Below are 16,988 nucleotides of genomic sequence, written 5' to 3'. Positions count from 1 at the left end.
CTCATTGCCAGTTTTCTCAAGAGTTGTAGAAGGTTTTAGACCTTTCTACATTGTCAAGGCTTGTTGAAAAATAGCTGTTATTTTAGATGTTTTGAGAGGACTTCTGGATACTACCTTTTCTGGTTGAGAATCAGACCTTTTCCCACCTCTTCCTTCTGAACTCATCTAATAATGCTAAAAGAAAATAATTAAAGGGTAGGTTATATGATACAGGGATATCTGTCTGGATTCTAACTTTTTAGGGCCTTATGGGAATTGATGTAAACTTTCTCTTCCCTTTGCAAGTGCACATTGGTGTAACATATTCAGCACAAGGAAGTGTATATGAGCCTTATGATTTAACAGGAAACTATTCAAAGCCTGGGAACTTGGTCTGAAAAGTGACATTATGCTTAATTTGGCTCCCATGACGGAGATTCCATCAGGCTGAACTATTCTGCTCAAGAAGCTGATTAGCTAGGCTAGCTCAGTATTCCTTGAGAGTTCATGTCTTTCCTTCAGGGAGACAGTTGTCTCTCAAATAGCACTGAGTGTTGGGAAGAAATGCAGTTTCCCCCCTTTTCATTTGAGTCATTGATTCTGTCATCTTGACTTCCATGTGTTTGGGAAGGAGGAGTAATTTGCACCCAGCTTTAAACCAAACTTTTTTATATTGAAAGTGTTGGTGTATAAAACAATTTTCTTTGTAGGAAATAGCCTGGAGTTTGGAGTCAAAGCCTAAAAACCAAATTCGTGATGTTGACAATAGCCTTAGGCAATTCATTTTACACTTCTGGCTCATTCATTAGTTATTCAGATGTGAATGTTATTACTATGAGCAATATGTACTACTGCACAGAGTGAGCAGAAAAGCAACTGCACTGCCCTTAAAAAAAGTAGAATATAGAACAAGTCTAGTCTACTTTGACACCTGTGGGAAGTCCAAGTCCATGACACAGTCTTGGTTTCTTGGCTTGTAAAGAGCTGTAATCTTTTGAAGAGGTACTTTGGGCTGCTTAGTCACTGTTGAAATGCCGAGCACACGTGTTAAGCTTTATCCTGTAAAGCATTTATCTCCCCGAGTAATCTGTAAAGTGAAGTGACTTAAATCAGTGAAGGAATCACACCCTTAGCCTCTGAAATGCCCTCAGGCTTCTCCAATGTTCATCTGCTTGTTGTTGTCTGTTTTGGTGGTGGTAGCGGTGCTTACCAGGAGATCTGTTCACCACTGTTAATAACCTTGGATTCTTCATTCATTAAGGATATGATTTTTAATGCAGCATTTTACCTAACTTAGATATCCCTTTACACGAAAATTAATTATGCAAGCCTCGAATTTATTAAGTGTAAGGAGTGTAAATGATCGAAACGTGTCCTGCTTTTTCACGTGGGTTTGCAATGTCCATGTGACTTCGAAATCAAACCTGGTCACCGCAGTTCCAGCAGCACCGGGGCTTGCTTGGGGGCAGAATGGAGGGGGTGATGTGCAGTGAGTGTGTTTAAGCAGCTGCAGTGTCTAATTAGCGTGGGCGAGGTGTGAGGATGCCCAGGGTGAATCCCACGCCCCCTTCCCAGGTCTGCTGGCTGCCAACCCTCCCTCAGGCCGGGCGTAACACGGGGAGGGGGCCCAGCTGATGGGCATTAAGGTAACCTGCTGAAATTGCTGTTCCCTGAACCTGGGCAAAGAAATTTAGGTTCATGGTCAGGGTCAGGGAGTGGTGCTTGGGGCGACTGGTGGTTTGCAGGATGGAGGATTTATCCATACGAATGATAGGGGTTTAGGTTGGATGATTAAGAAGGTGAGTCATGAAGTGAGCGTGATAAAAAATCAGGGGCTGGGGTTTAGTTGAGGCGTATCATTAAGGAGGGGGAGAACCCTCTTTCTTTAGCTAAAAAGGCTAATGCTGGTTCATAGCTTCTTAATGATTAGGATGATATTAAAGAGGATCAGCTTTCGAAGTTAGCGAGTGGGATAGATTCTACCACAACTGGCATGAAGCTGTGGCTAGCTCCGCAGATTTCTGAGCATTGTCCGGAGACGACTCCGGGTCGGGAGGCGAGGAAAGAAGTTTGGTTGAGGCGTCCTGGGATTGCGTCGGTTTTCACACCTAGGCTAGGGACAGCTCATGAGCGAAGTACACCGTCAGCAGTGAACCTCTGCTCGGCAGGGGCAGCGAGGTGAGCAGGGGTGTGTGCCGGGCCGGTGCTTCTCATCCCTGGGCGCTGAGCGGACGAACCGCGCCGGCTCCGAGCAGCCCTGCCCGGCGCTCGCTCGGCCCTGCCCGCGCACCGGCCCCCGGCGGGCGGAACGGCGGCGGCGGGGCCCGCGTTGCCGCAGGGGCGCTGTGGGGACGGACCGTGCGGGTGCTGCGCCGCCATGGCCGCCCGAGTCCTGAACGTGAACGTGGGAGTGCTGGGCCACATCGACAGCGGGAAGACGGCGCTGGCGCGGGCGCTCAGCACCACCGGCTCCACCGCCGCCTTCGACCGGGCGCCGCAGAGCCGCGCGCGGGGCATCACGCTGGACCTGGGCTTCTCCTGCCTGCGCACCGAGCTGCCGCCGCAGCTGGGCCCGGGGCCCGGCGAGCTGCAGCTCACGCTGGTGGACTGCCCGGGGCACGCCTCCCTCATCCGCACCATCATCGGCGGTAAGGGGGGCGCAGGGGGGCCGCCCCGGCCCGCCCCGGTGGCTGCCGTGCCTCCCGGGGTGCTCCGGGCCCCGCGGGGCTGCGCCCGCCCGTGTCCGCGGTGGGAGCGGGGCCGCCGGGAGCGGGGTGTCCGGCTGTGCCCAAACCGAGGGGACGGGGGAAAACTGGCTTTTCACGGACCTATGGCTGTGCAATGCTCGCTCGTAGTTGCTCTTCAAATAAAACAAACTGCGCTCATAGGAAAGCACTTAGTACATGTGAGTTCTTGGAGTGCTGTTTGGATGGTCAGGTGTGCTCAGGTTTCTTACACTTACTAGGTAAAAAGTTTTATTTGTTGTGTATGGAGGCTTATTAATGGCATCGAACAGCCCTATAAGTTGCTGTTTTCTTGCCCGTTAAAGCTGTCAGAGTTTGATGCTGTCTGTAGTTGAGAGCTGTGATGTAGTTATTGGACATGCCCATGTTGTCTTGGAGGACTAGGGAGTTGTAACATGATAATTTTAGGCTTAGAAATAATTGTGTGGCTTTTGGTAACTCTTCATTTTAATCTTCATAGATTATGTCAGAAGGTTAATTTGGTTTGCATTAGGACTCATTTTAAATTAGTTCGCCGTATTCTGTCTCCCTTTCCATCTCTTCTAAAGAGTGTTGAGAGGCGGTCGGTGCTTGACTGAGGAGATGCAGTCACAGCTGCAGGGGTTTAAAGTAGTCACAGGTTGTTGTAGCTGTGGGGATCCGCCTGCCAGTTCAGTTCCTCTGCCAGTTTCTCTTTAATGACAGCTTGGTGGTTGTTTTGTAGGACAATGTTTTTTTGGCTAGACTGAGGTTCGGGCTGAGTTACTTGTCACGATGTGGGAATTTAACCCCCTTTTGCACAATTGTGCTGTTTGTAAGTTTCGTTAGTTTAACAGTGTTGTATTGTTTGCCCTTCTCGTGGGTAGGATAATAAATATTTACTTATTTGTCAGGTTCAGCATCAGTAAAATGGTCTGTTTCAGCAACGTGTGCTCCGCAGCTGCAGGGGAGGCGTGGCCGTGTGCTTAATTCCAGAAACCTGCGGTCTTGTGCTCATTTCTTGTACTTGGCAAGCCCTTATTATTCTTTAGTAATTGTAAGCACCTGATTATCTTCTAAAGCGCAAAGTTGACTTTGGCAGATGTTTCTTGGATGTACTGAAGAGTCACTTGTAGTCAGACATTCCTTTCTGCCAGAAGCGACTACTTTGAATGGTGTGAACTTTCTCATGAAGGGGACGTGGGAAAGCTTTGAGATCAGCTTCAACCAGTTCTGTTCTTCAGTAACTTTAACACTTATTTGGAGTGGTGGTTTGATACACAGACTTCTCATTGCTTTCTGTTATTTTTATGAAGATCTTTAAAGTATCTAGTCACAGCTGAATAAGTTATTCAGATTTGCTTACTGATAGGCTGTGCAGTGAGAAGGAAGGCATGGATGGGATGAAATGATGATAGTTTTCTTCCCAGCAAAAAGAATTCTTTATGGATGGTAATTCAGACACATAAGCACATCAAACTTGCTTGGTTCCAGTTATACCAGGTTATGTATTTTACTGAAGTAAAAGAGTTGATTAGTTTGATTTACTGCAATTCTGTTTGTTAAGAAAGGGTTGTAGAGAAGATGCAGTGTTGTGTTAATAGTTTAAAGAATTAGGAACTTCAGTTTTCTGCTTGATAATAGATGTATCTTGGTAGTGGATGCTTTTTTTTTTACTACCGGGCTTGAAAGGTGAAACACTGATGATAAAACCTGATCTGTGCCTGTGGGACTATTTAGGTGCTTACAGGCTTGGTGTGGTTTGGTGAAACTCAGACTGAAGTGTAGCATGTCCTGTGTAACAGGATACATTCTTTGGTGTTCACATGTGTTTCAATAATGCCAACTTTTTCATCACTTCAGGAATGGAAAGTGAGTCCTCCCAGATAATGGTACTTGAAAAATTTAGGTTATTTTCATCTACTTCCTTGTTACTAAGCAATTAAGGATTCGCTATTCCAAACATTTTCTCTGCAACCAGGAATGCCACTACCCTTTTCTTTTTGAGGGAATCTGTGATTTCCCTGTTACTACACGTTTTCTCTATGTATGGTTTTTCATTAAGACATAAGTGCAAAGTACTTTATCTTCCTGTGTTTATTCTGCACCTCAGATTTCCCATACCTCTTCAAAATGTCACTTCTGAATTAAAATTGTGGGGTAGCTGCAGGTGGAAGTTGATCTGCATAAAAACTAGAATGCCTGTGACCAAGGGAGCTGGATGTGGGGATTTGGAAGCTGGGGTGACAGCAGAGATGAGAGGGCTGCTTCAGAACTCTGTTACTCGTGTGCATGCAGGGCTTGCAGGAGAAACTACTGCTGTAAAAATGTTACTGTATCCTCTTGTTTGCAGTGCTCTATTAGTTGGCTTCCCCTTGAGTGCTCCCAGCTCACAGAAACACCCTCTGCTGTGGCTGGGTAGCACCAGCATTGTTCACTCAGGTCTCCCGTGAGGTGAGGAGCTCAAGGGTTTCCTTCTGAGGAGTCACTTTCTGCCTCTTCTCTTCCAAAGTGCCATTTTCACCAGTGGTGTCCCAGGTTATCTCTCTCTTGTAACTGTCATCTTTTCTGTGCTCCCCGAGTGCTCTAAGGGTTAATTCCTTTGCTGTACAAAGCTGATAAATCTGCTCACAGGTTAAATGTTGCTATTTACCACTCTTTAACATATTTCTGTATGTAGCTAATTCCTGAAGTGGATTTTTCATGTCAGAATCTAGTATTGCATTTTTGTCATGCTGTGCCAGGTAGTGCTTGACCTTGTGAGTACTTCTCACAGTCACTCACAAGATGCTTGTTCAGACACAATACCTTAGGATTAAATGAATGCAGAATATTTGAGCAGTAACCAATTGGAATGAAAAATAGAAGTCATATTTCATTCTGTGTGGCTACATTTTTCTTGCAAAGCTTGTCCTTGAAAACAAAACATATCAAATGTTAAATCAAAAGTGTTTTGTTTTGGATAGTTTTTTCTTGTTTTTTTTTTTTTTGTACCTGCATGCTGAGAATGGGAAATGTTGCAGACAGTTTCACCCAAGATGTTTTGTTTAAGTTTTAGATGGAAGGTGATAGTCAAGGTTGGAATGGAATAAGTAATAGTCACTTGGTGTACTTCATCATGCCTTCACTTGTATTCAAACCATACTGGTTTATATTCTTCTAAGGCTCTTGTGAGTCTGTGGCAGGAAGGCATTAAGTTATTGTGGGTAGCTGTGTGTCTTGGACTGTGCTATGTATTTCTGTCTTACACTTTCAAACAATAAGAACAGAACTCTTTATTTTAAAACACAATTTCAGACTTTTCCTGTGCTTTAGCAGGACCTTGTCTCAAGCAAGGCAACAAAACAAGTATTTACAGCCATTAGTGTCTGACTTGTCTTAGTGCCAAGCAGTAAGAAGCATCCAGATCTGCCTTACACTTTGATTTGTGCACTGAAGGAATGACTGCAAGATGCAGGACTGATATTTTTGTTACTACTGCATTCTTCTGTTGCTGTAGAGATTTAGGGTGGTGTTTTTGGTAAAATTTCGCATTGAGATGGGGTAGTTTTTGTCACAGCACTACGGGGTTTTTAAACTTCTGTTCTTTTGTTAATGTTCGGCTCCTCATCTTCCACAAAGCTGATGTTAATGTCATTGAAATAGAATAAGAGTTGCTTTTACATTTGTTTATCACAGACTTGTGTACCAGTAGGATCTGGAATAGTTTCTCGAATGAGTTCAGCAGGAAGGGATGCCTGCAGAGAGGTTAGACAAGTTAATCTGCCAGACGAAATTCAATCCCCATATTTCATTTTAAGACCACTTTGCGTAGCAAAGTAGTTTAAGCAGTAGCAGATTTTTTCCTTACTGATGGTTAATTTCATGCCCTACAAAGGGTCAGCACACTAATATAGGAGAACATGATTACCTCATCCCAACTTCCCCCACACAGGCAGCCAAGGGTTACGGGGTGTTTGCTTTAGGTGAGCTGTTGTTGGATGCCCTTTATCTGTTTGATTTCGAGATGGGTCCTCAAAACAACTTCTAAATCAGAAAATTGTCTTTTTTTTCCCCTATGAAGTTCAAAGGACAAAGTATACTTATGGGGTTTTAATTGGAAAGCTACTGCTTGACCCTGGTTGTTTAAACCTGGGCTGGGGGGAACTCTGACAAACTTGTAGTTTTGTAATCCTTATGCCTGTCTGAACCTTTGACCTTTTTACTTTATAACTAGAACTTCATTGTCACCATTTGTCCCTGCAGTTCCTTTCAAAGCACACTGCCTTGCAAGTGTCTGTTTCCACTTTGCTGCTGTGTTCAGCTAAGGAAGGGTATTAATTCATACCTGATACATTGGAGGGGCCAAGACTTTTGAACTTGCACTAGAGCTTGGAGAGGGGGAAATGAGCATAGCAAAAGCATGTCTTGCTGATGCAAATGAGTACAATGAAAACAGGCTTGGGAGATCAAGGGAAATGTGGTCTTGCTACCAGCATTCAAATTCAGTCAGATGCAGATTATTTGTAAGATTAACATATCACAAAAAAACCCCACCTTTTATCACAGATTAGTTGTTTTGCTGAGTTTGTTATAAGCTTTTAAGAGGATTTGTAAACTCGGGGTTACCTTCGCAGTACTGCCATGAAAACACCCTTCTGTCAATGTGAGCTTTTGTTTGTTGAGATCTTTGTGAAGATGTGACAGTTCTTATTGGTTTTTTTTTCTATTCTAGGTGAGTGAGCAAGTAGAGTTTTATAATGTAGATATATATGTGGATGACTTGCTGTTGAGTACAGATGTCAAAGAAGGGAAGCCTCTGGAGGGAAAGAGTATTTAGTGGATATCATTCTATTCAGAGAGGAGTCACCAGAGAGCCTTGAGATCTTTGGCTGCCAGTTGGAAGTGAGAGTAACATAATGAACCCTGTTCTGGTGGAAAAAAATAAAATTAAGATACATCTTGTGTAATGTAATTCCTATCCACAAGTCTTGATCTTGTGGTTGATGTTATGGAAGTACTTGTTAAGGGACTTCAGCTAGCACTAGTGGGAATGTTTTCTAAAACCTATTAGACTCTTTGGGTTCATGGTGCTTGTGAATCGCTGACACTGCTTTGTATTAAAATTTCAAATAAACTTTATTTCCTTAAATGAAATTGAAATAGTGTCTTTTTTTTTTAGTCACTATAATTTGGCTGGTGCCAGATACTTGTCTGACAACACGAAGGAGTATTTTTATTGACATTTTAAAATGAAAGCTACATTTTTTTAAATTAAGGAGCTATGCATGAAGAAGGGCAACCAGTATAAAAACTTTGCATGATCTCCACAACCCTGGAAATGGAACTTTGTCTCCTGGATGTTGCAGTGCACAAGAGGGCAGTGTTTGCTTACATTGCAGGATCTTAGGGATAAGTACTCGGGTAACAGGTCAGCCTGGGGGGAGTGACCTCACTGTCAATCGAAACAGAATTAAGTTTACGATTTGGAGCACAAGTCTGGGTTAATTTTCTTGTTCTTAAAGAAAACATCCTCTGTGTTTTAAGGAAGGTTAGTCTTACTTCATCTATAACTTGGGTTGTGCTTTTTATACCTTAGGCAATAAAAATGTGTGTATTGTTGTCTTACACATGACATGAGACACAGGTAACAGGTGAGAAAAGACAACTGGTTTGATGTGGGAACCATGGAATTTATTGTGTACAAGTCTTTTTGTCCTTCCTCATTTCCCCATGTCTTTTAATAACTGGGTAAAAGGAAGCTAGTTGTACTATATCTGCTCTGAACCACTACTGTGGAAATAGGATTTGTTGTGTGATACTGGGTAGAATGAAACTTGGGGGGGTGTGCCAAGGTTCCTTAAAATAGGGGTCTCGTGGAGTTTTTATCTGTCTATATCAACTGTAATAGCTCTGACTTTCTATGTATTGCATTACTTCTTGTTTTTGTGGGTTTTGTGAGTGATGTGGCAATGGGATTGCTATTTTTTCTGTTCTATGCTCTTTTCTGCAATTTTGACTTGAAGCTGTAAATTTTGCTGTAAAAGTTACAGCAAAATGTACAGCTGATTTTGCTGTAAAAGTTACACATTCAACAACTTCCTCAACTTACACAACAACTCTTAGGCAATATTAGAGACAGAAGCAGGAGGAGTCTTCTGTTTGTTTTCTGGGTCAAGTAGTTTACAAGGAGCAAGAGACCCATTTTCTCCTGATATCAAAAGTTATAGTGAATAATCACATTCTCTTCTGCTTCTTCTTAGAATCCTGTCAGAAATGTAGTGGTTTCTGTGTGGGGTTTAAAAGATAAAAATAATTGTGCATTTCATGTTTGGAACATGTGATTTATAATGGAACTCTCAATCTAAAGTGTAGATTTTAACCAGGAGTGGTTTTATTGAAACTTGTTTGAATGTGAAATTGTCCCTTGTTAATATATGACAATTTTTCTACAAAGCTTCTGAGTGGTTGTGTTTGTTTGCTTGTATACAACAAAGCTCTGCTATTTGACACTTTGTTATTTGACACAAAACCATGACAGCTTCTCAGGAAAACTTAATAACCAAGCACTGTAATTATGCTGTTCAAGTCTGCTTGATCATTTTTCTTGTTTTAAAACAGAATTTCTTTGTTCCAGCATACTGTGTGCAAGCATTCATCAAATAACCACTTTTCACTTTTGCTTCATGTTTATTCTTGCTTTAAATTATTTTGTAAGCTGTTTGGAAGAGCAGGGAAGCTTTGTTAATTTTTAGATGCTTTAAAATATTAGCTAATGTAGTGAAGTATTATAAATAACTGCATAAAATCTAGAACAACTTACTGTAAAATATGGAACATATTTATAGTTAAAATTACCCTTGTCCAAGTAAATTTAAAGCACATTTTTCAAAGTAGCATTTTTACTGATGATGGATATGCTTGCTTGCTAAATAGTACAATTGAGCAACTCAGTGATCTCCTAATCAACAAACCAGCCTTATAAGATTCTACTGTATTGGTTCTGCATCTTGATTTAAAAGTTGTCTTCAATTAGTAGATGCTAGATATAAGCAGAAGGATATGTTGCTTATGTATAAACCTATTTTTAATAGCTAGTTAGCTTGACGGAGCCATGAACTGAATTTTCTTAATATACTTGTTTTGGGGTTTTTGTACTTAAAATAATACATGTTTTTGCGTGGCTGTTGTAAAGTACTATTTATGAAAACTCCTTGAAAAACAAAATGTGAATGGAAGAATTGAGGTTATAATTGTAAAGCAGACATGCAACAGATCTCACTGAGGGTGCAAACCAAACCTGTACACTGTCATTGCTAAAGTCCTTTAAGTGTGATAAAAATTTGTTTTTCCTTGTGGCAGTGAGTTTTCTGTCTGGGAACCCTAAGGTTGGCCTGGCAAGCTGAAGGGCAAGGACAGCTGTTTTGCAGTGGTCATTTCCAGCTGGATTCTTGAGCATGTTGTGTTCTGTGGGTCACAGCTCATCATGAGGCAAAACTGAGTTAAAATTACACTTGTGAGCTTTAGCAAAGAGACTCAAACAGCTCGCATGATAGCTGGGATTGCAGAGATACTCTGCGTTCTGTGAGAAAATACTCCTTGTGCTATCTGTGAAATTCAGATTAGGGAGCTGTTCTGAAGTGCTTCCTTTAAACTATTTGCTTCCAGAAAGTGTTGCAGGCTAAGTAAATACCAGTAATTCTTATTTCCTATCTCCTTATCAATTATTTTACCAAAATGTTCTCGTGCAGTTTATCTAATCTCTTCAAGTGAACGTGAAATGGTTTGTGTTGGCTTCCAAATTGAATGACAATCTCAGTTTCAAACTTAGGCTGATTAATCCTATGTTAGATTGCAATTATCAGCATTAGCAACACTAGGGTTAGTTGGGACCAGACAAACAATAATAAATATGTAGTTACATTTAATGCAGCAGCAGAAGGAATTGGTGGATAGTAAAAGGAGAGGAAATGGAATAGACAGCGTAGCTTAAATAGAAATGAAGAAATTGTATTCAGGAGCATCATGGAGTTAAAGATGATAAAAGGGAATAAAAATTGAGGTTTGAATTTTGCGATTTATATTCATTTGGGTAAGAATCCAGGCTCCCTCACTTCAGGCTCTAGAGAAGAGATGATTCGTTTGTGCTTATGGTTTTGTTGAGAAGCTCCTTTCTTACTTCATGTTATAGAAGGGGTGATGATGATGACTCGTTTGTCCACTGCAGATCTGGCTTGTTCTGCAGTACTGGAAAAATGAATTTAATATTGTTGCCTGTAGCACTTTCTTGTCTTTTGTGCTTATGTTTTCCTTTGTTTTCTGTCTTATTTGGGATGAAACATATGATTGGCATATGAGAGTAAGCTGGTATTCTTGGGTCTCAGGAGCTCTTTTTAGTTGTTAAACTTTGCCTTAATTTTTTTTTTTGCCAAGTTTTACCTGTCTTGTTTCCATTAAATGCATTGTAGAGCAGGTGAACATACTTTAGATATGATTCCTCTGTGTATGTAAAATTTGAAATGGTCTTGAAGAATTTGTTGGGTAAAATAAGCTATAGAAGTGTTTGAGTGTTTTTGATAGAACTATCCTATCATATTAATAAGGATAGGCATAGGAAAGTTTTTTTTGTTGTTGTAGATGTTTATTTATGCTTAAATTTACTTCTCTTATTTTAAAAACTAGCCTTTCAGCAGTATTGCTTTGGGAAAGAAAGTTTTCCAAAGTATGCAAAAACTGCATTTCAGAGAGAAAAACAAAATTGTAGCTTTCTTTTTTAGGATCCAGAAGAGGGGGAGGGAAAATGGTTTCCTTGTATTTGACTGTGCTGTTGGATGGAAGACAAAGCTCAGTCTCTCTTGCTGACTAATGTCATCATCAAGGCATTTTTTTCTCCCACAGAGCAGTTTTGTCTCCATTGAGACCCCCACAGCCATTGGCAAGACCATGGCCTGAGATTAAATCTCACGCTTGGGTGAAATTCTAATGACTGTAATTGTTTCCTCTTTTTAAGTCTGTGGTCCCTTCATCAAAGAGTGGTGTGGAAGTTATGCATTTATGTTGTAAAAAGAGAGGTCACAATTACCTGAACCTGTGGTTGACTTTGGGGGGGTTGTGTGTGGTGTTCTGGCAGTGGTTATGCACGCTGCCATGGCAGTGTGTGAGATGATTTAGAGAGAGGCTCAGAGTGCAGAGTGGCACAGCTCGGTCCTCGCTGGCTCTGGGCTGTCCCTTCAGGTGAGATTGGCAGCAGCAGCAGCAGCTCTGGTGTGTTGGTCACCTGCTGGGACAGCAGGGGAGAAGCAGTAAATGTGGGCTGAGGGAGTTTCTGTGAATGATCCTGTTGCATTTGTCAGGGTCCCCAGGACAAGGTGAGAGATGAGAATCTGACTCCGTGTTCTCAGAAGGCTGATTTATTATTTTATTATATTATATTAAAAGAATACTATACTAAAACTATACTTAAGAAAGAGAAGGATGGAGACAGAAGGCTTACCAAGAATGATAATGAAAAACTCGTGACTGACTCCTCAGAGCCTGATACAGCTGATGGTGATTGGTCGTTAAGTAAAAACAATTCACATGAAACCAATCAAACATGCACCTGTTGGTAAACAATCTCCAAACCACATGCCAAAGCAGCAAACATAGGAGAAGCAATCAGATAATTATTATTTACATTTTTCTCGGAGGCTTCTCAACTTCCCAAGGAGAAGAAATCTTGGCGAAGGGATTTTTCAGAAAATATGACAGTGACATGATCCCATGCAAAGGGCTTGGGACTCATCAGCAAATGTTACTTTTAACTCTCACAGTGCTTACTGGAGGTGTTCAGCAGCTTGAAGGACAGCACCAGTGTGGTGGAGCTGGTTGTGGAGGAACCCAATGTAAGTGTGTCGGTGGATATGCAAAGAATTGCAGATAACTTTGTAGAGAGATTGCCCCATCCTGTAAAAATTGGAGTGTATGTGTGCAGCAGTGTTGCTGTGTGATGGAAAGATTCACATAAGTATTTTGTGTTCTTTGGCTTTAATGTGCTGTTCTGTATGTATACAATTTTGGGAACTGTACTGTCCCCTAACTCTGAAGATTTATGAAAAAAATTAACTGTACATTAATTAGAAAACATTTTGAGCTTGTACTCTAATTTAGCAAGTATCCTTTAAAGGCATCAAAAGATCTGACCAAGGCACATTTCATCAGAGAATAAGGAAAATGGTTCAAATAGTGCCTAATTTTAGGTGTCCAGGTTGTATTTAAAGACTAAAGAAATCCCAAAACATCATCATTCTTAAAAGCATTCAGAATTAGAACCTTTCCCCGATCTCTGAAATGATGAGTATTCAGTTTAAAGTATTAAGAAGTTTACCAACAAAAAGCCACCAAGTGTCAGCAGTACTGTTCCCCTAAGGGACTAGCTTTGGGCATTTGACACTGAAACTCTCCCCTGTCTGGCTATATTATAGCTTCAAATCATAGGATAATATGCCTAATTTAAATAATTCCTTAAAGCCTGAAAAGCAAGTTTTTACACTGAAATTACATCTGTTTGTTTTTATATGTATAAATAAAGGAAGTAATAAAACCGTTGAAATAATAGTTAATATTTATTCTTATGTATGGATAAAAATTCAAAAGTCACAGGTCAGGCACCCCTGATAAGTTTTTTTTAGGGAAGTGATTTTGTTCTTTGGATTTGCTTGCTGTTTGATGGGATTTCACCCTGTGGGAGGGACCATCATGAGTATTTTTTTCTCTGAGTGGATGTTTCATCTGATAACAGCTGAGATGCTCCCATTATTTCAAGTGCTGTGATGAAGTTGTGGTGCCCATGTGTTTGCAGTTGAGCTCCCCAGTCACTCTCTCTGGTGTGTATTGCCATACCCCGCAACTGTGGCTTTTTCTGTATAAAACTGGTGTTGAACTGAAGTCTTTTGTGGGAACAGATTCACCTGTCTGTGGTGCTGCATAGTGCTTTTAGGGGAAATACCAAAAAAGTGTATTTGGCTAAATGGAGCTGTACCAAACTTGTGCAGAGAAAATACTTTCCTGGTTAAGGGAACAAAAGAGTTTGAACTGAAGCTAAATTCTATTTAAAAAAAACCTCCAAAACCAAAACAAGTGACTGAAAATTCAGTCTTTCTATAAAGTTTATTTGAGGTGTTTTGATTACTGAACTCTGTTCACTAACAAATTATGTGGAGGCAGGTGTTTGGGCGTTCTTTCATTGTATGTCCCTAAATGTGCTTTTTTATTTATTTTTGACTTTATATACAGTATAATATAGTTGATTATTCTACTGATATCCAGCACCACTTAATGTGGTTGAATGTTTTCTTTGTTGTAATTTAAAGCCAAACAAATCAAAGTGAAGATAAATTTAGCCAGGGAGTCCTAAACTTACTCTGTAAAAGAATGCTGGACTTTTTAAGATTTGCTGTCAGATTGATGCAGTGGATGAAAGTTATTTTGGTCACTGTACTTTTTTTTTTTTTCCTTCTCATTGTAGAGATATTTATTTTTGTCTCATTAAGAAAATGGTGGCGTGTAGCTAGGAAGAGAATAGAATAGAAAGTGATGTCAGGTTTATGGAATTTCTTGTTATGTTCTTGCATACGATTGAGTCAATCCTAGGTAAAACTAGAAATTACTAATGTGAAATATAAATTAGTTGACAGTATCCTTTTAAGGCTTGTGTACTGTTTTAATTTTTTTTGCAATAACTTATGAGCTCTTGAAAAAACAGTTGGGACAAAATTAGTACAAGAATGTTTGAGGTGATGCTGTCTAATATTTATTTTAGTAGCGTATGATAGTTTCCCTTTCTGTTGGCAAGGTAACAAATTTGTAGCATCTCAAGTGCACCTGTATTAACTGTTGTTATTGGATGCTGAAAATTTTCAGGATGGCATGATGAAATAATCAAAATACACTCATTTTGGGAATGTTGTTATTTAGAAGCTTTATGTAAAAGAGTTGTAATTTTGTCCCAGTTCCTCTTTATGCGCTGTTTGTTCAGAAATAGAATAAATAAGTTCTGCGAATGAAAAATCTGTTTCTGCTAAGAGGAAGCTAAAGTGGAGTCTGATGTTCTCTAACAATAACAAATAATTTTTGGGTCAGAAGCATTGTACAGTATAGGTGCAGTAAAAGCAGCCAAGGTGAGCTCAGCTGCAACAAGCTGTTTATGAGAACTTATGATAAGAGTAGAGTTGTGTGGTTAAGTTGTGATGGAAATAGGGAATGCTTTTGCATAGTATGTACGTGGCAATTGTGATTTTGTAATAGGTCAGCAAAATATCAAGCCAGTTTTTCAAAATTAAATACGTTTTGGAATGTATGGTTTTCTGCTAAGTGATAATGATTGTTGTAAAATACTTTAAATGCATGAGTTGTAATCTGTCTTTCTGTTAGCTCTGAGCACCCAAAAAAACTGTGCTTTAATCACCAAGGCTGTGTTCTTTCTTGGCGATTTCAGCATTTCATTAAGGAGTGATTAGTACTCTTCAATTATGCATTCATTTACCTTAGTGATGCATTTACAGTTAGAGATAGTGTTGGTTTATTGAATTTGGCTGATGCTGAGCAGTTTCAGCAGATTTTTTTTTCTTGCTGTGTAAGAACTGAAAGAAAGCAGTAGAGAGGCATTTACAACCTTGGCATAATTTTAAATTATAATCTTACCAGATTTTTAGGGGGAAAATAAAAGGAAAAAATGAGGTGTGGTTGGTTTTTGTTTTGTTTTTTGTTGCTGTGGATTTCTTTTTCCCACCACTTTGGACTTTTAGAATTCTTTTCTGAAGTTCACCTCCATAGGCTTTGTCTGCAGAACATCAGTGGTTCATGGTGTGCCTCTTTTAGCTGCAGGGGAATAAGCTCTGTAGCAGGCTGGTGTGGAAGCTTGTATTTAGAATAGATTTTTCTCTATGTTCATAGAGATTTTTCTCTATGTTCATTTCTGGCAGTTCCAGAAATGAATTAAATGATCTTATTTACCTAAAGGGGTGTCAAGGAAGAAGGAAAAGAGGAGGGACGATGTGAAATGAGATTAAAAAACAATTTCTTGATGTTTATATGGTGTCCTTGCCTGTATGAGTAAGAGAAGAAAGAGATCCTGATACTTGTAAAAACTGCCCTTGTTTGTTTTGTATCATAACTGGGGTTAATTTTAAGTGAGCACTGACTTAAATTTAAGTGAATCCAACTCTCAGTTGGACTGGGAGTTACAGCGGTTTGTGGCAGGAGGAGTTGGGTTGCTGATAACCCAGGTTGCTTCACTTCTTTCGTTTCATGTTTTCTGTTTCTGTGTTTCAAAGTGTGATGGCTTTGCTTTCAGAGTTAGCAGTATCCAAGCCTGAGTTCCAGTTTGTTCTCACAGCTGCAGGGAAATAGGCTTCTCTGCCTGCCCAGTGCTGCTGCAGAGGGAGATTGATGCTGCTCTCTTGCGACTGAAAACTTCAAAGCTTTCATTTTGCTGGTAAAGCCCTTCCTACAACTTGTGTACTTTGAGATGTTGTGATTCAATTTTCCATGGACCAACAGAATCTAGGTCCTGGAGAGAGGCAAATCTTCTCATTGTACATTGAATTCTTGTTTTTCTGAGTAAGAGAAAACATGAGGTAGGTTTAAAACATGGTGACTACAGATGAGAAAACTGTTTTACAAACTCTTTTCCTGAACTCTTGTGGTGTCTCAAGTCTCTCTCCAGCCCCAAGGAGTACCTTGCTTTTAACAGGACACTAGAAGTAAAAAGCATATAAACAGATGCTTTTATTACTTCATTGAGGGAGGAAAAAAATTAAATATCCATTTCTGTGGTTATTTGATTTTTTTCTTCTATGTACACCAGTCATTAGACAATTTCATTTTATGTACCTACATACCTTTTTTCCTCTTTATATGCTTTATTTCAATGTTATATTTTTACAAAATGGCAAGATAATCTTTTCCTCAAAAGCAAATTAACTATGACATTTTAAATATAATTAATAAAAATAATTTATTGGAAGTACTTTAAGGAAATCCTCTAACAAAATTTAATTTAAGTCTACAGTAAATTGTCAGTAAGAATATACTTAATAAAGTTCCATTGTATTTTGCTTCCGCTATTATTATTATAGGCTTCTCTAGCAGTAGTTGTCTTCATCGTTTGATGCAAAGGCCAAAGTGGTTAGATAACAAGTATATTTACTTAAGTTCATTTGAAATGAAATTCTCATTCTGATTTTTCCATCTCTTTTTCTGTAATTCTAGTTCTTGCTGTCAGGGAGTTCAATTTAGAAACCATTGTGCTCTCTGAGTCTACAAGATATGAATTGGAAAGCAGACCTA

At 39.8% G+C, this 16,988-nt stretch overlaps 1 protein-coding gene across 1 annotated transcript in view; it reads left to right on the top strand.

Annotated features, from left to right (window-relative positions):
• The first annotated feature begins 2,328 nt into the window (after window positions 1–2,328).
• The window catches only part of EEFSEC (eukaryotic elongation factor, selenocysteine-tRNA specific), a 124,485-nt gene continuing 109,825 nt past the window's right edge, over window positions 2,329–16,988 (top strand). Inside the window, exon 1 of the mRNA XM_030956557.1 lies at window positions 2,329–2,627. Coding sequence (XP_030812417.1) covers window positions 2,357–2,627 — 271 coding nt within the window. The 5' untranslated portion in view covers window positions 2,329–2,356. The remainder of the gene's footprint in view (window positions 2,628–16,988) is intronic.

This window comes from Camarhynchus parvulus, chromosome 12, assembly GCF_901933205.1.
Source record: "Camarhynchus parvulus chromosome 12, STF_HiC, whole genome shotgun sequence".
NCBI lineage: Eukaryota > Metazoa > Chordata > Aves > Passeriformes > Thraupidae > Camarhynchus > Camarhynchus parvulus.
The sequence above is the reverse complement of the archived record's forward strand: the minus strand, read 5'-3'. Positions and strand labels throughout refer to the sequence as shown.